This window comes from Nerophis ophidion, linkage group LG06, assembly GCF_033978795.1.
Source record: "Nerophis ophidion isolate RoL-2023_Sa linkage group LG06, RoL_Noph_v1.0, whole genome shotgun sequence".
Lineage (NCBI taxonomy): Eukaryota > Metazoa > Chordata > Actinopteri > Syngnathiformes > Syngnathidae > Nerophis > Nerophis ophidion.
The window spans coordinates 69,687,997-69,712,226 of record NC_084616.1 but is presented as its reverse complement, the minus strand read 5'-3'; the positions used below and the strand labels follow the sequence as shown (position 1 = coordinate 69,712,226).

Below are 24,230 nucleotides of genomic sequence, written 5' to 3'. Positions count from 1 at the left end.
AACCAACGAAGAAGAAGGTGTGGTTTCCCATCAGGCGGCATCTTAAAGCACCGCCCGCACGTGCAGTCCAGGAACGAAGCAACTTATCCTGAATGATCGCCGCCAATAGTTCTTGTTGTTAAAAGAAGAAGGCGGACAAAATGCTCGTCTTATTCGAGACCGCTGCAGGATATGCAATTTTCAAAGTAGGTTTTCCATTTTTCCTGCGTCTTAGTTAAAACGTGGCTAAACAGCGCGAGTTAGCTTAGCTTAGCGTCGATGCTAATTGCTAAACTCGGTTGTTGCTTCGATCGCTATTTGACTATATTTGATTTTATGTCTGATAACATGATTATAAACACGTCGCCGCGATTTTCATTCCGTAGCCGAACTTCGAGAGCATTGATTCTTTAAGTTGAAATGTGGGTCGACGGGCCCTCCGACCACGTGTGTGAACGCGTGGCAGTAACGTCAATGACAACTCTTCTAAGTATTTTTATTTCCACAGTGTTGGGTTTCCCCCACTTTGAGGTACATATAGTATTGATGTTTGCAGTATAGATAGGCTCCAGCGACCCCAAAAGGGACAAGCGGTAGGAAATAAATAGATGGCTGTTTTTAACCACCTAGCACAGGGGTCGGGAACCTTTTTGGCTGAGAGAGCCATGAAAGCCAAATATTTCAAAATGTATTTCCGTGAGAGCCCATCCATCCATTTTCTACCGCTTATTCCCTTTCGGGGTCGCGGGGGGCGCTGGCGCCTATCTCACCTACAATCGGGCGGAAGGCGGGGTACACTCTGGACAAGTCGCCACCTCATCGCAGAGCCATATGATATTTTATTACCACTGAATACAACTACATGCTTGCATTTTTAAGTAAGACCAACATTTTTGGAATATAATAAGTCTCTTATTCTTTTTAATGACATAGGTATTCTGAAGCTAACCGATAATATTATTTTTACCATTAATGCGATTTCTTGAACAGGTGCGGTAGAAAACGGGTGGATGGATTAAAATGCATGAGCATGTTTTATATTTTGAACATCTTCTGTAACACTGATTACCAGCGGAACTATTTACTTATCGTGTTAAGCAAATATTTATCTGAGAGCCAGATGCAGTCCTCAAGAGCCACATCTGGCTCGAGAGCCATAGGTTCCCTACCCCTGACGTAGCAGCTAACCTGACCTATCTTCTTGCGTCAAGTCTTCACATCAATCTATCCACTTTATTTGTGTAGCACAGAGGTCGGCAACATTTACCACTCAAAGAGCCGTTTTGACCCTTTTCAGAAAGTAAAGAAAACAATGGGAGCTACATAACTCTTTAGAATGTATAATGAAATTATACTGCATACAGAGTTTTTTTTGCTTTGTGCTATGTATAAACCAGGGGTCTCAGACACGCAGCATGCACCTTAATACGAAAATGTAATGTTAGTGCGGCCCGCAAGTTTTATATGAATGCCACTTGACTTCCGAATTACAGAGTAATTATTCTCTCAATTGTACGCTGGTGTTCACCCAATGAATAATATAATAAGGGCGTATAATGATGGCACTACCTCTACATCTTGTACAAAACGCTTGACATTCCAAGAAATTGTCTGACGAGGCCATTGCAGATAAAGGTAAGAGACTGCAAGGCATCCTTATTCAACAGCAATACAGGTCACACTGAGGGTGGCCGTTTTAAACAACTTTAGCACTCTTACTAATATGCGCCACAGTGTGAACCAACACCAAACGAGTGACAAACACATTTCGGGAGAACATCCGCATTATAACACAACCTAAACACAGAACAAATACCCAGAGTCCCATGTATCCCTGACTCCTCCGGGCACATTATACACCCAGCTACCACCAACCCAACCCCTCCGTGCGTCGGGTTGAAGGGGGCGGGGTTGTAAATTGTAGCCCGGAAGAGTCAGGGATACATGGGATTCTGGGTATTTGTTCTGTTGTTTTATAGTGCGGATGTTCTCCTGAAATGTGTTTGTCATTCTTGTTTAATGTGGGTTCACAGTGTGGCGCATATTAGTAAGAGTGTTATAGTTGTTTATATCACAACCCTCAGTGTGACCTGTATGGCTGTTGATCAAGTGTGCCTTGCAGTACTGTATGCGTTCGGATAGAGTGTGACGGGCCGGCCGGCACGCAGATAGCATGGTGAAAATCCTGGCGCTATGACATGTAGAAGAGGTGATAGAGGCATTGTCATCACGGCACGCCCTCAAAGTTGATGTTTGAGTGAAAATCGAATAATGTTTACCAGGGAGATTTCTGATAGAGACACTGATATTTGGAAATCTACTGGACTTCTCCGAACGGTCGGCAAGTTTGCGGCTGAGCCACATCAGAGTGGTCAAAGAGCCGCGGGTTGCCGACCCCTGGTGTAGCACATTTAAAAAACAAAATGTTTCCAAAGTGCTGCACAACAATGTTAAAACCAACATTCAAATAAAAACAACATATAAATAATAATTAATAAATACATATTAAAAACAAGATAAAATAAATATGATTAAAATCGGTGTGAAGCGACCTGAATGAAAATCAGCACCTCCAAGTCCGAGTACATGGTTCTATCCCGAAAAAGGGTGGAGTGCCATTTCCGGGTTGGGGAGGAGACCCTGCCCCAAGTGGAGGAGTTCAAGTTAAGTTAAAGTACCAATGATTGTCACACACACACTAGGTGTGGTGAAATTTGTCCTCTGCATTTGACCCATCCCCTTGATCACCTCCTGGGAGGTGAGGGGAGCAGTGAGCAGCAGCGGTGCCACGCCTGGGAATCATTTATGGTGATTTAACCCCCAATTCCAACCCTTGATGCTGAGTGCCAAGCAGGGAGGTAATGGGTCCCATTTTTTTTACAGTCTGGTATGACTCGGCCGGGGTTTGAACTAACAACCTACCGATCTCAGGGCGGACACTCTAACCACTAGGCCACTGAGTAGGTGTCTCGTTCACGAGTGGGGGAAGAGTGAGATCGACAGGCGGATCGGTGCGGCGTCTTCAGTAATGCGGACGTTTTATCGATCCGTTGTGGTGAAGAAGGAGCTGAGCCAGAAGGCAAAACTCTCAATTTACTGGTCGATCTACGTTCCCATCCTCACCTATGAAACCAATTAAAACAGTAAACCATACAACACACATAGTGTTAAAAGCCAGAGAAATAAAATGGGTCTTAGGACGAGACTTAAAACACTCCACCGTGGGAGCAGCTCGATTATGGAGGGACAGAGTGTTCCAGAGCTAAGGGATGAAGTGAAGTGAAGTGAATTATATTTATATAGCGCTTTTCTCAAGTGACTCAAAGCGCTTTACATAGTGACACCCAATATCTAAGTTACATTTAAACCAGTGTGGGTGGCACTGGGAGCAAGTGGGTAAAGTGTCTTGCCCAAGATGAGCACCGAGAAGGCCCTGTCTCCCCTAGTTTTAAGTCTGGTCTTGGGCACCACGAGCTGGAGCTGGCTCTCGGATCTCAGAGCGCGCGCAGGATCGTAAGTTTGAATGAGGTCCGAGATATAATGAGGTGCCGGTCCATGTACAGCTTTAAAACAAAGAGCAAGGTTTTAGAATCAATTCTAAAATGAACAGGGAGCCGGTGCACATTCTCAAGGATTGGGTTTCACATGTCGCCTCTTTTTTTTTTTTCTCTCCAAGGTTCTTGATGAATCCAAACTCCAGCAGGTGGACAGTTTATACAAGGAGTTTGAAACTCCCGAAAAGGCGAATAAAATGTGAGTAAAGATGTTGAACATGCATGCTAAGTATTGAAATGTAACATTTAAGCTTACTGAACTCCTTTTTTTTTCAGCGTCAAGCTGAAGCACTTTGAAAAGTTCCAAGACACAACAGAGGCTTTAGCAGGTATTGATTCACTAAACTATGATAGTTGTCATAAATACTATAAAGTGGGGGCGGTATGGCGTACTGTACCCCTGGGGGTACTTAAAGGTATGCCAAGGGGTATGTGAGATTTTTTAAAATATATTCCAAAAATAGCAACAATTCAAAAACCCTTTATAAATATATTTATTGAATAATACTTCAACAAAATATGACTAAGTTCATAAACTGTGAAATAAAAAAATACAACGATGCAATATTCAGTGTTGACAGATTTTTTTGTGGACATGTTCCATAAATATTGATGTTAAAGATTTATTTTTTTGCGAAGAAATGTTTAGAACTAAGTTCATGAATCTACATGGATCTTTATTACAATCCCCAAAGAGGGCACTTTAAGTTGATGATTACTTCTATGTGTAGAAATCTTTATTTATAATTGAATCACTTGTTTATTTTTCAACAAGTTTTTAGTTTTTTTATATCTTTTTTTTTCCCTCAAATAGTTCAAAAAAGACCACTACAAATGAGCAATATGTTGCACTGTTATACAATTTAATAAATCAGAAACTGATGACATAGTGCTGTATTTTACTTTTTTTATCTTTTTTTTTTTTTTCAACCAAAAATGATTAGGGGGTACTTGAATTACAAAAATGTTCACAGGAGGTACATCACTGAAAAAAGGTCGAGAACCACTGGCGTAGTGGGTAGAGCGGCCGTGCCAGAAACCTGAGGGTTGCAGGTTCGCTCCCCGCCTCTTGACATCCAAATCGGTGCCGTTGTGTCCTTGGGCAGGACACTTCACCCTTGCGGCACGCTCACACTGGTGAATGAATGATAGGTGGTGGTCGAATGGGCCGTAGGCGCAAATTGGCAGCTTCGCTTCCATCAGTCTACCCCAGGGCAGCTGTGGCTACAAATGTAGCTTACCACCACCAGGTGTGAATGAATGATGGTCTCTCACTTCTCTGTGAGTGCTTTGAGTATCTAATAATATAAAAGCTCAATATAAAATCTAATCTATTATTAAAGTGCCCCCTTAAGTGGACGTCAACATAAAATCTCAGAGCCGAATAATTGGTCAACGTGTGTAGTAGTTGTGGTAACTTAATCATTATTGCTAAGCATTTAGAATAATAACTGCTGTCTAGTTCAGGGGTGCCAACACTTTTTTAGCAGGCGAGCTACTTGGTAAATGACCAAGTTGAGTTGACCCACCTCAAGTGTGTAATTTGGTACCAGTACCTAAATGTATTTCGGTACTTTTGTAAATAAATATTGGCTTTATTATAACAAAAAAAACATTACGGTTAGAGATGTCCGATAATGGCTTTTTTTGCCGAAATCCGATATTCCAACATTGTCCAACTCTTAATGACGGATTCCAGTATCAACCGATATATACAGTCGTGGAATTAACACATTATGCCTGATTTTGTCGTGATCCCCTGCTGGATGCATTAAACCAGTGGTTCTCAACCTTTTTTCAGTGATGTACCCCCTGTGAACAATTTTTTTATTCAAGTACCCCCTAATCAGAGCAAAGCATTTTTGTTTGAAAAAAAAAAAAGAGATAAAGAAGTAAAATACATCACTATGTCATCAGTTTCTGATTTATTAAATTGTATAACAGTGCAAAATATTGCTCATTTGTAGTGGTCTTTCTTGAACTATTTGGGAAAAAAAGATACAAAATTAACTAAAAACTTGTTGAAAAATAAACTAGTGATTCAATTTTAAATAAAGATTTCTACACAGAGGTAATCATCAACTTAAAGTGCCCTCTTTGGGGATTGTAATAGAGATCCATCTGGATTCATCAACTTAATTCTAAACATTTCTTCATAAAAAAATAAATCTTTAACATCAATATTTATGAAACATGTCCACAAAAAATCTAGCTGTCAACACTGAATATTGCATTGTTGCATTTCTTTTCTCACATTCATATTTTGTTTAAATAGTATTCAATACATACAGTATATTCATAAAGGATTTTTGAATTGTTGCTATTTTTAGAATATTTTCAAAAAATCTCACGTACCCCTTGGCATGCCTTCAAGTACCCCCATTTGAGAACCACTGCATTAAACAATGTAACAAGGTTTCCAAACTAAATCAACTCAAGTTTTGGGGAAAAAATGGCACTACCATATTTACTATTGAAGTCACAAAGTGCATAATTTTTTTTGACATGCGTTACAACAGCTTGGAATTTGGGACATGCTCTCCCTGAGAGAGCATGAGGAGGTCTGGGGAGGCGGGGTTTAGATGGAGGGCTAGGAGGTAGCGGGAGGTGGGGGGGTGTATATTTTAGCATCCCGGAAGTGTTAGTGCTCCAAGGGGTTCTGGGTATTTGTTCTGTTTATTTTGTGTTACGGTGTGGATGTTCTCCCGAAATGTGTTTGTCATTCTTGTTTGGTGTGGGTTCACAGTGTGGCGCATATTTGTAACAGTGTTTTAAGTTGTTTATACGACCACCCTCTATGTGACCTATATGCATTCACTTGTGTGTGGGAAAAGACGTAGACATTATGTGATTGGGCTGGCACGCAAATGCAGTGCATCTAAGGTTTATTGGCACTCAGTACTTCTCCCTACGTCCGTGTACCACTCCGTACAGCAGCATTTTAAAAAGTCATACATTTTACTTTGTGAAACCGATACCAAAAAATTCCGATGATACATTTTAAAGCATTTATCTTCAGATAATATCAGCAGTCCGATATTATCGAACATCTCTAAGACGGTACATTATACATATGTTTCTTATTGTAATCATGAAGCAATAACATCCCCCACTTTGTTTGGAAGTCCTTAAACGCTCCACAGTTATGTACTTTGAGCTGCGTACTTGATACCTTTACATCATTTTCTCTTTTGATGGCAGACCAGGTGCATATGGTATATTTTACAAAAGTGATCTTTTATAGTACTTTTATTTACCATTGATATTTTTTGGGTGTTGGATCTTTTTTTCTGTTTATTTTCTTCCTAAATGTTGTCTATCTCCTCTTCTACTCAGCGGCCACAGCCCTTGTTGAGGGTAAAATTGGAAAGAGCCTGAAGAAGGTGCTGAAGAAGGTTGTCGCTAAGGAGGCACATGAGCAGCTGGCCATCAGTGATGTAAAACTCGGTGGTGTCATCAAAGTAAGTTGCTCAACTGTTGTAGGAATAATCTTGCTTAAAGTAACAGAGTGGGAAAAAAAAGTAGACTTTATATCCCTATTTGTGTTTCATTGTATCTATTAAACCAAATTCAATTATATTTACAGTCCGCAATATGTCACGAAATGACACAAACTCTAAGTCAGCCATTTTTAATATTCCGTTTCGAACACCTTGGGAAATTTCCGTAGATTTTACTTCACTGTAGTATCGCTTCTGCGCTCTGACCAAGTTATTAGATCAGTCATACTGGGAATATGCAAAAAAATTAAAAGGAATGTTTATCATTTACAGTCCTTGTGTAAGTAAAGAACACATATGCTTGGCTTGTTTATGCATTCGAAATCGTAAATAAATAGCTAACAATTGAGTCAAACAGATTGAGGGTCCTCTGTTGCGCTCATTATACCTTGTCTAAAAACATCCGAAAACTGCTAACAGTACTCCATTTACATGTCCTGACCAGAAAATTAACCAAATATGAGGGATATTGGTATTATGAGCGCCAACACAGACAGACTATTTTCGCGGCACATTGATAGCACTGAGTTATGGCTAGTATTATACGGTGCTGTTCTTCACACACTATGAACCAGCGGCTGCTTTTGCTTTGTCTCAAACTTGCTTAAAGTAAATCAACTTTTACGTCCCAGGGGTGGCAAAAAAGACATAAACATGCTTGTTGCAGCAACTTTTTTTAACCCTTCGGGAAGTTTATTGAATCTTTATCTAAACAGAATTATGTGAGCATCCCGTCGGTCGACTTTCCACTCCACTGGTACTTTAACCTCTTGGTGTTCTGAAGAAGCTTTATCGCGGCCAATACTGTACATTTATGTCTGTATTATTTGTTCGCTGTCAAAGGATTCCTAAACCAAGCTTTTATTCATATATTTCAGGGTTTCCCCTTAATGTAATTGAATGTGGCACGCCACCACGACATATTTACTACCGCCACAACTTGAAAATTAGGTTTTTTTTACTTGAAAACAAATTAATATACTATTTGTTTTTACTTTTATTACCAATCTTATGGTAACAAACAGTGGCAACAGATTTAACCTCCCATGAAAACCCTTTTGTCTTCTCTGCCAATCATCTTTCAGGCATGGACAAAAACTGACTTCAAATCCAAACCACACAAACGTAAAACATTAACATTAGCTGGTTGTTACAGTATGAATTGATAAATATATCCTATTTGCACACTATTGACAAGTGATGTCCCGAAAACTTGACCACTAAAAAAGACTTTGATCACCAAAAAACGCGCTACCGAACCGGATGTAAACCAAACGCACGCCATTGGAACGTTGTCTGCCATGTGGATGGTATTTTTCATATATATAATATATATTGCTGATATAGCCGTGCGGTCAGCCATCTTTGAAATGTGCAAATATTAGGACAGTGGTGGCTTTTAAAAAGAGAAAGTCCAACTAAAACAACAGCGCGAAGCAAGTGTGATGTCATGCTCGCTTCAGCCTCTTTAGTCAGGGTCATCGAGGGACCGAAGTAGAGTCTCTAAACACGAGTACATTTTATGATAACACCAGAAGATGCTGCTGGATTTGATGCTAGTTCTTTTTAATTGGAAAAAAAATATTAAACTACAGCAAACACTTGAAAAAATCAACAAAGTATCTTGTACAAAAAGCAGCAACTTTTGAAAATATGTCCAAACAATAAAAATATGTTTATACTAATTAATCAAACGGATTTGTTTTAAATGTAATTATGTATACATTTTTTGAGCCGTTTTAAAGAAAATCACAACTATAGCAAATTACTTTACTCATTGTGACCACGCCCCCACCACGACAGGTATCTTGGCAGTTTAGGGGAAACCCTGTAATTACTTGGGGTATAAATTACTGTCAGACGTTTTAACCAAAAAAAACCTGGAATTAAAAGCGTTCAATGCATTTATAGTAAAACATCTGACTGACTGATTTTTCAGGAAAAGCTGGACCTGAGCTGTGTCCACAGCCCAGCTGTAGCTGAACTGATGAGGTGCATCAGAAATCAAATGGAGGCCCTCATCACAGGACTGCCACAGAAAGAATTAAGCGCCATGTCCCTAGGTTTGGCTCACAGGTGGGTGTTGGCACACAAAAACAATTGAGTTGCTGTCTATGATTACAACTTGCTGTCTGAACACCATTGTAGATATTCCATCAGCATTTGTCACTACCACTGAGATAGTAGTAGCTCCCATTTAAAGCCTGAGAAAGTTGTTTTTGTTAACCCAGTATATGGAGAAACACGTTAACACATGCAGTCTTTATGGGCGGGATATTGGGTTAACGCATGCGCAGTGTTGATGGGGAGCAAGTGTTGTCCGGGTTTTCCTCTGTGCAGCAGTTGATTAAAAGTTGTGAACCGGAATAGACGCCGTGTTTATTCACCTTTATTTAACATTGGTAGCAGAGGATGGCTGCAAACTATAAAATGCCGCCGAGGTTTGACGAGTCCAGGCCATAAGAGTGCTGGAAAAATCAAGTTAACATTTGAATGCAGGTTACAGAACTCAATAAGAAAAAGCAAGCCCTGCCTGTGGCTTTGGGACTTGAAGGAAGAGCCAGAGAAATCGCAATGTAGATAGCTGTGGAGGAGTTGGACAATGACAACGGTATGACGGCATTATTTGCAAGACTGGATGACATTTTCCTGAAAGAGGAAAAGGATCGCGCATAAGAAACGTACACGTACTTCGACCGCATCACCAAAAATAGTTCAGTTTCAATGGTGGACTATATTATTGACTTTGAACAGCGCTACAACCGGATGAAAATGTACAATTTGACACTCCCTGAAGGGGTCTTAGCCTTCAAACTTCTTGACACAGCCTGACTTGATGAGAAAGACAGGCAGCTAGCACTGACAGCTAACACGGAGCTAAGCTTCTCGTCAATGAAGTCAGCTCTCAAACTGATTTTCGGAGGTAAAACAACGCACTCGTCAAGCGAGATACAACTGAACCAGCACGCAGCTTTCCTCACAGAACAGCCACAATGGAGGGGGAGACGAAACACACAGTTTCAACGTGGACAACAAAGATCGGTGACGCCGTTACCGGGTACAAACCCACTGGATAAATATGGTAAACGATCACGATGTGGGGTGTGTCAAAGCACATGCCACTGAGCAAAGGATTGCCCGCACAAAAAGCATGAACCAGTAAGATTGACTGTAAATGACAATTTGGATGAAGTCAATGTCACGCTGTTAACAAATGATCCCCGGTCTAAAGCTGAGATTTTTATTACTGAAGCAGCAGGCTCAACAATAGACACCGTCTGCACTCGCACAGTGTGTGGAGGAAAGTGGCTTGAAAGTTTTTTAGATAGTCTCAATGAAAAGCAGGTAAATAAACTCAGAAGTACAGAAAGGTCAAGCAACAGACCGTTTCGTGTTGGAAATGGAAATGTGATTCATTCCACCAGAAAAGTGCATCTACCTGCTTAAATAGGATGGACAAAGTGTAACATTGAGACAGAAGTTGTCAAAGTCGATATTCCACTCCTAAGTAAAACATCATTAAATAAGGCAGGAACTACGTTACACGTAGAAAACGACAGGGCAGTGATGTTTAAGCAGCAGATACCTCTTCAGTTTACCAGCTCAGGACACTACTGTGTTGACATAAGAGACAAAGATGACATGGAATGTCAGATTCAAGATTTATTTGCTGAAGATGAAGTCCTGATTGTAACAGAAAATATGTCCACAAACAAGAAGAACAAGGTCCTCCTCAAACTTCACAAACAATTTGGCCGTGCATCAGCAGATCGCCTTCATAGGTTAATTCAAAGACAGGGACTGTCTCACTATTTTGCAGCAAATAGTGGATGCATGTGAAATGTGCCAAAGATATAGCAAGACAAAGCCAGCTGTTGGTTTGCCTCTTGCTTTGGAATACAATGAAACTGGCGGTGGACCTGCCCGAGCCTGAGTCGGGCATTTGGTATTTACATATAATGGACCATTTCACACGTTTCAACTCTTTCATCCACACCTGGATAATTGTCTATGGTCCGCCCAAAAAGCTCTTCTGTGACAACGGAGGAGAATTTAACAATGAAAAGTTCAGGGACATGGCAGAAAACTTCAATATCGAGATCAAGACAACCGCAAGATACAGCCCATGGAGCAACGGACTGTTGGAACGTCATAATCAGACACAAACATCGTCCAGAAAGTTAAACAGGAAAAAGATATTGACTGGTGCACTGCCTTGGACTGGGCCTTAATGACTAAGAACTGCATGCACAGTGTACATGGTTATAGTACACATCAACTGGTATTTGGTCAAAATCCTAACCTTCCCAATGTAGCACAAAAGCAGGAGAACACAAATCAGCTTTGCCTGCCTCAAGGAAGGCTTTCACTGAAGTTGAATGTTCAGAGAGGATAAGAAGGGCATTCAGAAAACAGCTTAGGTACACAGATGAAAAATATGAGACAGGACAAAATGCTTCGGTTAGATATAAGTGGCATCAAAGAACTGATTCACAACTTTAAAAATACAAAAAGTGCTTTGGTCAGCTACAAAAGCTCAACTGGCTGACTGTCTTACAAAAAAGGGGGCATCACCCTTGATGCTTTTGAAAGCATTGAGTGAAGAAAAATGGGTTCTTACCTAAGTTGATTGTATTTTTTCTGTTCTTTAAAAAGACATGTGCGGTATTTCTTATTGTTTCTGTTGTTTAAAAAGACATATATTTGTTCTCAAAAAACATGTGTTATTTAATGTTTTTATTTATAAAAGATAGGGAGATTGTTAACATGTTTCTCCATATACTGGGTTAACTCATGCGCAGTGTTGATGGGCGGGAAGTGGAGAGCAAGTGGTTTCCGGGTTTTCCTCTGTGCGGCAGTTGATTAAAAGTTGTGAACCGGAATAGACGTCGTGTTTATTCACCTTTTATGTAGCAGTTTTGATGTATTATGCATTCCTCACTGTTAGGTCTGTTTGTTTTCCCCAGTTTGTCCCGCTATAAACTGAAGTTCAGCCCAGACAAAGTGGACACCATGATTGTGCAGGCCATATGTAAGTTGCATGTCTTCGCAAACTGTATAGGAACGAACGCCAAGTCTAACCCCCAAAACAATTTAACGTAGACAAATGCAACAACACATATGAACTTTGAATCATCTCCACAATCCCTAATATATTAAACTCTGGCGAGTGTTGGAATATTTTTTTCATCATACTGAAATAAAATATATAATGGATAATTTTTATAAAATAACACAAACCTCAAAAGTCAAATACAATTTTTTAAAGAACATGCTGGTCAAACTGATTTGCTTTGAGACATGAGGATTTTCCACACTTGCCATTTGTGTTTACCTTGTTATATTTCACCTGAACAAATTCATGTGGCGTATTGCGAAACGCGGAGTAAATTCTTTTGATGCCTGCCATGTTTTTCCCTGAAAAGCTTGGTTGAGTTCTATAGTGAATGTCATATTTATTATTTTAGATTTTTCATTGTCTTTGTCATTAGAAAAATATGACTGTTAAAGGTATTTGCACTCTCTGTAGCTCTGTTAGATGACCTGGACAAGGAGCTGAACAATTACATCATGCGCTGCAGAGAGTGGTACGGCTGGCACTTCCCAGAGCTCGGAAAGATCATCACAGACAATTTGGCATACTGCAAGACGGTCTGCAAGATTGGCTACCGCACCAATGTGGCCAGCAGCGACCTCTCAGACCTTCTCCCTGAAGAAATTGAGGCAGAGGTGAAGTTGGCGGCTGAGATTTCCATGGGAACAGAAGTGTCTGAACAGGACATCGGCAACATTCGTCACCTCTGCACCCAGGTATGCGTTTCAGGGAAACAGTATTTGAACCAGAATCCTAGTGACTTTGGTGATGAACGATTGTCTTTTTCCAGAAACAATCATGTTGTTTTTTTGTCACTACCTCGTCTGAACGGTCACGTGACAGAACCTTTAGTGTGATGACAAAGACTTCTGCATTTTGAGAGTCTTGCCTTTTTGTGCAGGTGATTGACATCTCAGAGTACCGCACTCAGCTGTACGACTATCTGAAGAACCGGATGATGGCGATCGCCCCCAACCTGACAGTAATGGTGGGCGAGTTAGTTGGTGCTCGTCTCATCTCGCACGCAGGTGAGTGACACTGAATTGGCCGTACCAGTTTAAGCCACAGCCATGATGATCTTGACGTCATGTCATTTTGCTGAAAACATTTGTGATGTTTTTAAGTCACTACCTCTTCTGAGCTTTTGTAGGAGTTGGACCCACCCCTAGAGGTTCTGCTTTAGTGCCAAAAAGATCATTCGTATGTTTTCAAACCTAGGTTCGCTTTTAAATCTGGCAAAGCACCCGGCCTCCACGGTTCAGATTCTGGGGGCAGAAAAGGCACTGTTCCGAGCCCTGAAGACCCGCAAGGACACACCAAAGTACGGTCTCATCTACCACGCCTCTCTGGTGGGCCAGACTACAGCCAAGAACAAGGGCAAGGTGTGTTTAGAGTAAAGTGTATACCTGAAGTATCCAAGCCACAAATTGTTTGTTAATAAGTATATATATTTCTCTTTTTTTCCCCTCCAGATCTCCAGAATGTTGGCAGCCAAAACATCCCTTGCTATCCGATATGATGCATTGGGTGAAGACACAAATGCGGAAATGGGGGTGGAGAACCGAGCCAAACTGGAAGCAAGATTACGATATTTGGAGGAGAAAGGAGTAAGTACCACTTTGTTTACAGTGTGAGTGCACCAGTGTTTCCAGTTCACCATATATCAGCGGTGATGAGATCAGATTGCAATTTGTTGTGCGTACTTTTAGTTTTTGGCATTCCTTGGATCCAAACAACTATTGGGGTCGTTTTCATTATTTGATTTATGTAATTTACAAATATTTAAGTTATGGCTCTTGTTTTTCTGAATAAAATGTGTGAATATATATATTTTTTTTTAGATCCGAAGAATCAGTGGTACAGGAAAAGCTATGGCAAAGGCAGACAAATATCAGCACAAAAGGTAAGTACTTGGAGTCGTCAATTGATTTTATGTGTACTCAAAGGTAGATTTGTTTTGCAGTGTAAAATACAAGAGAATTACTTATTCATATATATTAAAATAAACAAAGGTATTAACACAAAACAGATCACAACATGACAAAGTACTCAACAGGGTGCCTGTGACCAGGAAAAGAAAAAGGAAAAGATCAAATGAACAATAAAAACAAACATAGGAAAAATTAGTAAAATACAGTAGGATACAACTACCATGAATTAATATCTATATCCATCCATCCATCCATCATCTTCCGCTTATCCGAGGTCGGGTCGCGGGGGCAGCAGCCTAAGCAGGGAAGCCCAGACTTCCCTATCTCCAGCCACTTCGTCTAGCTCTTCCCGGGGGATCCCGAGGCGTTCCCAGGCCAGCCGGGAGACATAGTCTTCCCAACGTGTCCTGGGTCTTCCCCGTGGCCTCCTACCAGCTGGACGTGCCCTAAACACATCCCTAGGGAGGCGTTCGGGTGGCATCCTGACCAGATGCCCGAACCACCTCATCTGGCTCCTCTCAATGTGGAGGAGCAGCGGCTTTACGTTGAGCTCCTCCCGGATGGCAGAGCTTCTCACCCTATCTCTAAGGGAGAGCCCCGCCACCCGGCGGAGGAAACTCATTTCGGCCGCTTGTACCCGTGATCTTATCCTTTCGGTCATGACCCAAAGCTCATGACCATAGGTGAGGATGGGAACGTAGATCGACCGGTAAATTGAGAGCTTTGCCTTCCGGCTCAGCTCCTTCTTCACCACAACGGATCGATACAACGTCCGCATTACTGAAGACGCCGCACCGATCCGCCTGTCGATCTCACGATCCACTCTACCCCCACTCGTGAACAAGACTCCTAGGTACTTGAACTCCTCCACTTGGGGCAGGGTCTCCTCCCCAACCCGGAGATGGCACTCCACCCTTTTCCGGGCGAGAACCATGGACTCGGACTTGGAGGTGCTGATTCTCATTCCGGTCGCTTCACAATATCTATATATCTATCCTATACTGAGATGTTCTGCATCTTGGGACCCTCAGCCTCCAACCAGACGAGAGGAGCTGGAACTCAGGGAGATTTCTGCTCTAATTGACTTGGCAAGCTGTTGTACCTGCCGAGTGTACAGGGACTCCAAACTCAGCTGAGGCTCACCAATAAGTCGATTTGACCACTTGATTATTTGGCTCTATCGGTTTCTCTCCTTCAGAGGCAACTCTCCAAACCATGACACCAGAAAAAAAGATAAATCCGATACAATACAATCAACATGAAGGTATGACAAATTCCTTAGGCTGTGAAGACGCTGGTGACCTTTTGCATACAGCATCAGTTATCCTTAAAATTCAAATTATTGTCAATAATAAACAGTTCGCCTCTTAATAATGGTTCCCTCATGAGTAATTCCTGCCTGCTTTCTAAAATCAATTATCTTTTTTAGATTGTTCACTTGTAGATATGACTCATCACACCACTTGACAAAATCATCAACTGTAGGCCCATGTTTGTTCTCATTGCCCTGAAAGAGACTGGCAAATACTGTGTCATCTGCATACTTAAAAATAGTCCAATTTTTAAAAGTGCTCTGACGCATATTTGTGTAGAGAATATAAAGTATTGGCGAGAGCACACATCCTTGTGGGGGGAGCCAGTCGAGGTGTACACTATTTAATAAAAAAACATTCACTCTGACTCTTTGAGTTCTGTTTTAAGTCTAAAATCCAGCCCACAAGATTATAACTTAAGTTAAAATATTCTAAAGGACGAGGAATTAAAATGTGGGCTTGCATTGTATTAAAAGAATAAAAGATGGATATGACACTCAAACTTCTCTCCGGGTGTTTAAAAAGCGAATTAAAGGCCTACTGAAATGAGATTTTCTTATTCAAACGGGGATAGCAGGTCCATTCTATGTGTCATACTCGATCATTTTGCGATATTGCCATATTTTTACTGAAAGGATTTAGTAGAGAACATCCACGATAAAGTTCACAACTTTCGGTGCTAAGACAAATGCCCTGCCTCTACCGGAAGTCGCAAACGGTGACGTCACACGTGTGGGGGCTCCTCACATATTCCCATTGATTTTAATGGGAGCTTTCAACAAAAACTGTGATTCGGACCGAGAAAACGACAATTTCCCCATTAATTTGAGCGAGGATGAAAGATTCGTGTTTGAGGATATTGATAGCGACGGACTAGAAAAAAGAAAGTTACATAAAAAAACCCGATTGCATTGGGACGGATTCTGATGTTTTTAGACACATTTACTAGGTTAATTCTGGGAAATCCCTTATCTTTCTATTGGATTGCTAGTGTTTTAGTGAGTTAAATAGTACCTGATAGTCGGAAGGGTGTCTCCACTGGTGTGTTGACGCGCAGTGTCTCAGGGGAGTCGACGGCAGCTATGGACGGCACAAGCTCAGTTTCTCCGGTAAGAACTAAATTTTTAACCACAATTTTCTCACCGAAACCTGCTGGTTGACATTCGGTAGGGATCCATGTTGGCTTGACCGCGCTCTGATCCATAGGAAAGTTTCACCTCCAGGAATTTTAAACAAGGAATCACCGTGTGTTTGTGTGGCTAAAGGCTAAAGCTTCCCAACTCCATCTTTCTACTGTGACTTTTCCAATATTAATTGAACAAATTGCAAAAGATTCAGCAACACAGATGTCCAAAATACTGTATAATTATGCCGTTAAAGCAGACTACTTTTAGCTGTGTGTGTGTGCAGCACTCATATTCCTAACAGCCCGTGACGTCTTGCGTACACGTCATCATTACACGTTTTCAACAAGAAACTCCCGGGAAATTTAAAATTGCAATTTAGTAAACTAAAAAGGCCGTATTGGCATGTGTTGCAATGTTAATATTTCATCATTGATGTATAAAATAGACTGCGTGGTGGGTAGTAGTGGGTTTCAGTAGGCCTTTAATCAGAGTGAGAATGGCGTCCTCCATTTCTTCTTTTAGGCCTATAAGCAAACTGCAGTAAATCAAGAGCATGTTCAATGTTTTTTAAAAGTTCTGATTGCACGGGTTTTCATTGGCAGATATGTCAGGACTACAGGTCTAAAATCACTTAAAATGACTGGATTTAGGGACAATTATTGAATCTTTCCAGACTTTGGAAACATGTTTATAAAGATTGATTAAAAATAGATGTAAAAACTGAGCTCAGTTGTTTTACACCAAATATAATATAATATAATATCTGGTCCAGGACTCTTGTTTACTTTTGTGTGTGAAAAGGTTATCTCAACATCTTTTTGATTAATGGAAAGGTAAAGTTTGAGACTGAGTTCTTGTATTTCCTTACTAAAATCAAGAGTGTCAAAACGTTTAAAAAAAAAAAAAAAAATTAAGAGCACTAGCAACATTTGAGTCTGAATTAAAAGGATCTAAATTGAAATGTGCACTTGTGTTAATGTTCTGGGCGCCGGCTAACGTTTTCATACTGGACCATGCAATTTTTCTTTTGTGTGCTGGGCTTTACTGACTTTGTGACCTATGGCTTGTTATTGGGGTAGATTTGAACCCTTTTACTAGAAATAATATCAAATGACATCAGTAAATTCTTCCAAGGATTGCTCGAACACATCCCAGTCTGTGCAGTCAAAGCATTCCTGCAGGGAGAGAACGGATACTTCTGAACCATGCTTTCACCTCCCTGGTTGGCACTTTTCCCCTTTTTACAAGAGTTTTGTAGACGGGCAGAAGGTCCACACAGTCATGAGCTGCTGATTCCAAAGGGGGAAAGGTGAAAGATTTAAGTGTCTTTAATTGACCCATAACAAAGATCCGAGGTTTTGTGACGCCTGGTTGATTAAAGTTTGTTGGGAACTTTTTTTAGGGATGCGTGGCTAAAATCACCGTACCATGAATTGATTAACGTGGACCCCGACTTAAACAAGTTGAAAAACTTATTTGGGTGTTACCATTTAGTGGTCAATTGTACGGAATATGTACTGAACTGTGCAATCTACTAATAAAAGTATCAATCAATCAATAAAATTGGGAGCATCCGGGAGAAAGACTGCAGTTTATGAATGACATCAGAGATGATGCCTGAAACAGACGGAGTTGAGAAAACTCATGTGGCAGATTAGACCTAACCTACTCAGTGGCCTAGTGGTTAGTGACCGCCCTGACATCGGTAGGTTGGGAGTTCAAACCCTGGCTGAGTCATACCAAAAACTATTTAAAAAATGGCACCCATTGCCTCCCTGCTTGGCACTCAGCCTCAAGGGTTGGAATTAAGGGTTAAATCACCATAAACGGTTCCCGGGCGCGGCACCTCTGCTGCCCACTGCTCCTTTCACTTCCCAGGGGGTGATCAAGGGGATGGGTCAAATGCAGAGGACAAATTTCACCACACCTAGTGTGTGTGTGTGACAATCATTGAAACTTAAACTTTTAAAAAAGGGGGGAGTGTGAGGGCTTTTAAAAGTGATGGACCCAGCATCGATCTTTCCAAGACTTCCGGAAATGTTCAAAAATTCCGTACTTTCAACTGTATTAAGAATGTACACATCGTGATGAATTTGTGAGGATATCAAATATTCAAGTTTATCAATCAAATTGTGAAAATAAAAAAACATTGTGGGGATGTTTATTTTAAGCTTGTGATCAAAGCACAATTGAAGACCGCCGCTTCTCCTCCTCCATTTAAAAAAAAAAAAAGGGGGGGGGGGGCAATTATGGTTCTGTGTACTGTGGTAGTGTGACTGCCAAGGACATCGCACCAATTGCTTGCAAGAAAACTTGCTCTGACAAGCACAAAAGACAGAGGTGAAATAAAGCAGATCCAGCCCTGTTTCAGACACGTCACACAGAACTATTTAACTGGTGAGCTAAAGCCATGAATTGCTTATGACAGATTAATAAAACTTGCTAACATTTTTGCAACGGAACCTTAAAAAACATATATTTTAGTTTTCACAGTAGGCCCTATAAGTAAAATTGCCCTTTTTTTGTAAGAATATTGCCTGACATCTCAAGCCCGTTCAAGCAGTTAAATATTTAACCAAAACTCTTAATGTCTTTAGGGAAAGCTGAAGCCTCCCGGGTCATTGATTTGTGACGGATTTGTTTAGCCAGTTTAGTAACAATTAGTCTTAGACATACTAGATCAGGGGTCAGCAACCCACAGCTCTTTGATCACTTTGATGTGGCTCAGCTGCATACATGCCTATCCCCACGATTTTATCGAGAGAAATATCCAGGGGCCTACATTCTCCGATTTTCACCCGCACAACAATATTGAGGGTGTGCCGTGATGGAAATACTTATAACGTCAGCTATAACATGTCGTCGCGCCCGCTTTCACGCCATGCTATCTGCATGCCGGCCGGTCACATGTGACATGCGATCCCAGCTTGCACGCACAACCGACTGCAAGTCATACTTGGTCAACAGCCACACAGGTTACACTGATGGTTGTGATATAAACAACTTTAACACTCTTACTAACATGCGCCACAATGTGAACCCACACCCAAAAAAAAATGACAAAACAAATACCCAGAATGCCATGCATCCCTAACTCTTCCGGGCTTCATTATACACCCCAACTCCGCCCACCTCAACCGACGCACGGGGGAGTTTGTTGGTAGCGGGGGTGTATAATTTAGCCCGGAAGAGTTAGGGATGCATGGCATTCTGGGTATTTGTTCTGTTGTGTTTGTCTTTTTTTTTTTTTGGTGTGGGTTCACAGTGTGGCGCATATTAGTAAGAGTGTTAAAGTTGTTTATATCACAACCATCAGTGTGACCTGTATGGCCGTGGAACAAGTATGCCTTGCAGTCACTTAAGAGTGTCTACAGAGGCCACGTACAACATGAGACTGCGGTGGCAAGCTGTTAGCACAGATTGTAGAGGGTACTAAAGGCTGTGCCATCACATCACTCCATTATTATTGACGTTACGGTAAAAACCAGAAGACATTCGCGAGAATAGTTTCTCAGCAATTCGGGAGACTCCCGGAAAAATTGGGAGGGTTGTCAAGTGTGATTCTGTCAGGCGGCATTCATATAAAACTCGCGGGCCGCACTAACATTAAATTTTCATATTAAGGTGCGGGCTGCGTGTCTGAGACCCCTGGTTTATACAAAGCAGAAAGAAAGACTTTATGCAGTGTTATTTCATTTTAAATTTCAAATGAGTTTTGTGGCTCCCATTGTTTTCTTTATTTTGTTAAACGGGTCAAAATGGCTCTTTGAGTGGTAAAGGTTGCCGACCCCTAGGGGTGTAACGGTACGTGTATTTGTATTGAAGCGTTTCGGTACGGGGGTTTTGGTTCGGTACAAGGGTGTATCGAACGAGTTTCTATCCTAAAGTCTTTACAAGCGGCTCTGCTTTTTGCCTGTGTCTGAGCAGTGAGCACCCAGCATTGGCCCGTCCACACAACCATCTGATTGGCTACATACAAAGCCAATCAGCAGTGCGTATTCAGAACGCATGTTGTAAATGCTTCATTGTTGAGTAGATATGTGTTTAGCAGCGGACATCGTACACTCCCCAAATTATAAAAAACACTTTCCAGTCACAACTATTACAAACATCAGTATGACATTTTAGAAACTTAAACTGCAGTTCACAGTTCTGGCTTGAGGTGATGTGAAGGCTAATTAGCTTTTAGCGTTACGTTAGCTCATTTTGCTGTGTGTGCGTGTGTTAGGGGCAGCAAAGCCCTGTCTGTTATTTCACATGAACTCCATAGATTTCCGGCATGAATAGTCTCTCCTATTGCTATTGTACTATTTTTCAGCTACAGTTACATTAATCATACGTAATGTAGCAGCCTAGTTTTGAATAGCAGGGTCCCTGCTATCACATGTTAACAAAAATATAACATTTACATAATAAGTCAACTACAGGCTTTCCAAATCCTGTAATAAATTAAGCATGATTAGTTGACTTGAAACTGTTTAATGTTGCACTTTTTATATGTAGAAGAAAAGTTTTGTCATTTAGTCAAAGCAACAAATTGAGGCAGTTTAATGTGGATTAACGTGGGCAGAATTATTATAGTGTTCCCAATGTTAAAAGGATAAAGCCATTGTACATAAATAACCCAACAAATTATATTTGTTTGTTTTCTTACTGTACCGAAAATGAATCGAACCGTGACCTCTAAACCGAGGTACGTACCAAACCGTTACACCCATACCGTCCCCTGTATTAGATCAATAACACCAGCCATTAGCTGATTATGAGACCAACTTACCTTTAACTCGCTTTTGTGTTTTTTGTGGTGAGACAGCATGAGTGACAAGCCCAAACGCCGGACTAATTCCTTGGCCCGACATTAAAAACTATTATTTTCTGTTAAACCATTAAGTTGCAAACAACCCTTTTATAGTCATGTGACTTTGTGCGGAAAATTGCAGCAGAAATGCAATTTTTGCTATTTTGAACGTCTAATCAATATAAAAATGTAAGCGCTTTCTACAAGCCTTTGCGATAAGAGTAAAAAACAATTTTGTCCATCCAACCATCCATTTTCTACCACTTGTCCCTGTTAGGGTTGTGGGGAAACTGGAGCCTATCCCTTTGTTTTCCCACAAAATATAAATGTAAAGGCTGTAAACATGTTTTTCCTCCCAACAGTGAAGTGAAACTATATGACCCATCGGGGGATTCTACAATTCCGTCCACATCTAAAAAGAGAAAGTTAGAAGAGATGAAGCAGGAGGAAGAGGAAGTCGTAACACCTGCCAAGAAGGCCAAAAAACCCAAAAGAGAACCAGAGACGGCAGGTGAGCACAATCAGTGCAAAATGCAATCATTTGATTTTTTCTTTTTTTCTTTTTTTTTTTGCATAATTTCTAAATTTGGCTTACATTTGTAACAGAGGTGGAAGGGGAAACATCCAGAGCCGCTAGTGAGGAGCCACCCAAAAAGAAGAAAAAGAAGCAGAAGAAAGAGTTGGAAGAGAGTGTTGAGGTCACAGAGGTACAACCCACTTTCAGCGCTGCTTTCTAAAAATGTATTCATTCTCTTTATCAAACGTAAATGTTTCCATCTCCAGCCAACAAAGAAAAAGAAGAAAAAGAAAGTTAAAGAGGAAGAAGAAGACTGAAGAGGACCTAATGTGTGCGTGTATATATATATATACAGTATGTGTGTTTTTCCTCATTTAAAATACTTATTTTGTCTTAAAGAGGGCAACATTCTATTTAGTGCCCGATACAATATCTCACTTTGAATCTCCAAATCAATTGTTGGATGTCTGCAGAGGTTTGTCTCGACAGAACAAAGTGAATTTTATTTTTTTGTTTCTGACGTTTATTTTACTGCAGTCTTTAAGATGACACCTGAAGACAGAAAACATGGAATAAATGACTTTTGCAGAACCAGCGTTTCCTGTTTACGTCATTAGTTGACAGTTACGGATAAACATAGTCATTGGGAATGAAGATACAGGCTTACATTATATGGGGGTTAAATCTACTCAGGAGAGACTTAACGTTCGCTAATGAGTCGGGTCTTTTGAATCCAGTCACAGTTGTAATTAGTTTATGTGAGAGAGACGTTCTTTATGCAAATTGCCCCAGCTGCCCTCTCAGAATTTGAATCGAAATCGGCATTGTTATAGGAGTGAAGTCATCCACATGTGTTGCTTATTCATGTGAAATGTGCACCCACTCATGTAGATTGTTAGCTCAGTGGAGGACTTTTATCAGGCTCTTATATCTACCGGAGCTTTTTGTCTGTTTTACTTAGAATTGGAAAGATAAAGAATGAGGAAAAGGCACCATCTTGTTGAATGTTTATGAAAAGCCAAATTAGATTATTAATACATGTATTTTAAAGTAATGCTCACCATCCATTTTCTACAGCTTGTCCCTTTTGGGGAGCGGGGGGTGCTGGAGCTTATCTCAGCTGCACCAATCTTATCTTATATTGGGGCAATGCAGAGAGTTTCTAAGCCAAACAATTGCCCAATTAAATATTCAGCGTTACTGATCAAGCTGTGGAATTTTAAAATAGCAAAAACTATTAAATATACTTGTTAATTAAAACCTCGGCCTTGTTTTTAATATTTTGGCATATTAAAGGGGAACATTATCGCCAGACCTATGTAAGCGTCAATATATACCTTGATGTTGCAGAAAAAAGACCATATATTTTTTTAACCGATTTCCGAACTCTAAATGGATGAATTTTGGCGAATTAAACGCCTTTCTGTTTATCGCTCTTTTGGCGATGACGTCCGAACGTGACGTCACCGAGGTAATATAGCCGCCATTTTCAACACATTACAAACACCGGGTCTGAGCTCTGTTATTTTCCGCTTTTTTCGACTATTTTTTGGAACGTTGGAGACATCATGCCTCGTCGGTGTGTTGTCGGAGGGTGTAACAACACTAACAGGGAGGGATTCAAGTTGCAACACTGGCCCGAAGATGCGAAAGTTGCAAGAAATCTGCCGCCAGACCCCCATTGAATGTGCCGGAGTGTCTGCACATTTTACCGGCGATGACAGACATGGCACAGAGATGTATGGATAACCTGCAGATGCATTTCTAACGATAAAGTCAATGAAATCACAAGGGTGAGTTTTGTTGATGTTGTTGATTTACGTGCTAATCAGACATATTTGGTCGCATCGTGACTGCCAGCTAATCGATGCTAACATGCTATTTACCGGCGGTGCTAAAGCAGACATGCTACAGAGATGTATGGATAACCTGCAGATGCATTTGCAACTATATTACGTTTCCTTCCACCCACATTTAATGCGAAACAAACACCAATCGAATGATTTAAGTTGCTCCAGTGTCACAAGATGTGAAAGTCCTGATCGTTTGGTCCGCACATTTTACCGGCGATGCTAACGCAGCTATTCGGCCATGCTATGGCTATGAATAGCGTCAATAGCTATTCACTCAATAGCTTCATTTTATTCTTCAATACTTTCATACTCCAACCATCTGTTTCAATACATGCGTAATCTGTTGAATCGCTTAAACCGCTGAAATCCGAGTCTGAATCTGAGCTAATGTAGCTATTATATCTTGCTGGGCTATTCGCCATTGTTTGTTTACATTGGCAGCACTGTGTGACGTCACAGGGAAATGGATAGTGTCTTCGCGGAGAGCGAAAAAAGGGCACTTTAAAGCTTTTTTTAAGGATATTCCGGGACTAGTAAAATTTTGAAAAAAACTTCAAAAAATA

At 40.8% G+C, this 24,230-nt stretch overlaps 1 protein-coding gene and 1 non-coding gene across 2 annotated transcripts; both read left to right on the top strand.

Annotated features, from left to right (window-relative positions):
* Positions 1-3: 3 nt before the first annotated feature.
* nop58 (NOP58 ribonucleoprotein homolog (yeast)) lies at positions 4-22,405 on the top strand. Its single transcript, XM_061904739.1, has 14 exons — positions 4-185; positions 3,656-3,732; positions 3,810-3,862; positions 6,870-6,994; positions 8,973-9,109; positions 12,001-12,065; positions 12,564-12,844; positions 13,030-13,156; positions 13,347-13,510; positions 13,601-13,735; positions 13,970-14,031; positions 21,660-21,808; positions 21,904-22,004; positions 22,081-22,405. The coding sequence occupies exons 1-14, from the start codon at positions 141-143 to the stop codon at positions 22,129-22,131; spliced, it is 1,572 nt and encodes a 523-aa protein (XP_061760723.1). The 5' UTR covers positions 4-140; the 3' UTR covers positions 22,132-22,405.
* On the top strand, positions 13,191-13,275 carry LOC133555296 (small nucleolar RNA SNORD11B). Its single transcript, XR_009807321.1, has one exon. It is a non-coding gene; the product is annotated as a small nucleolar RNA SNORD11B (small nucleolar RNA).
* Positions 22,406-24,230: the final 1,825 nt, after the last annotated feature.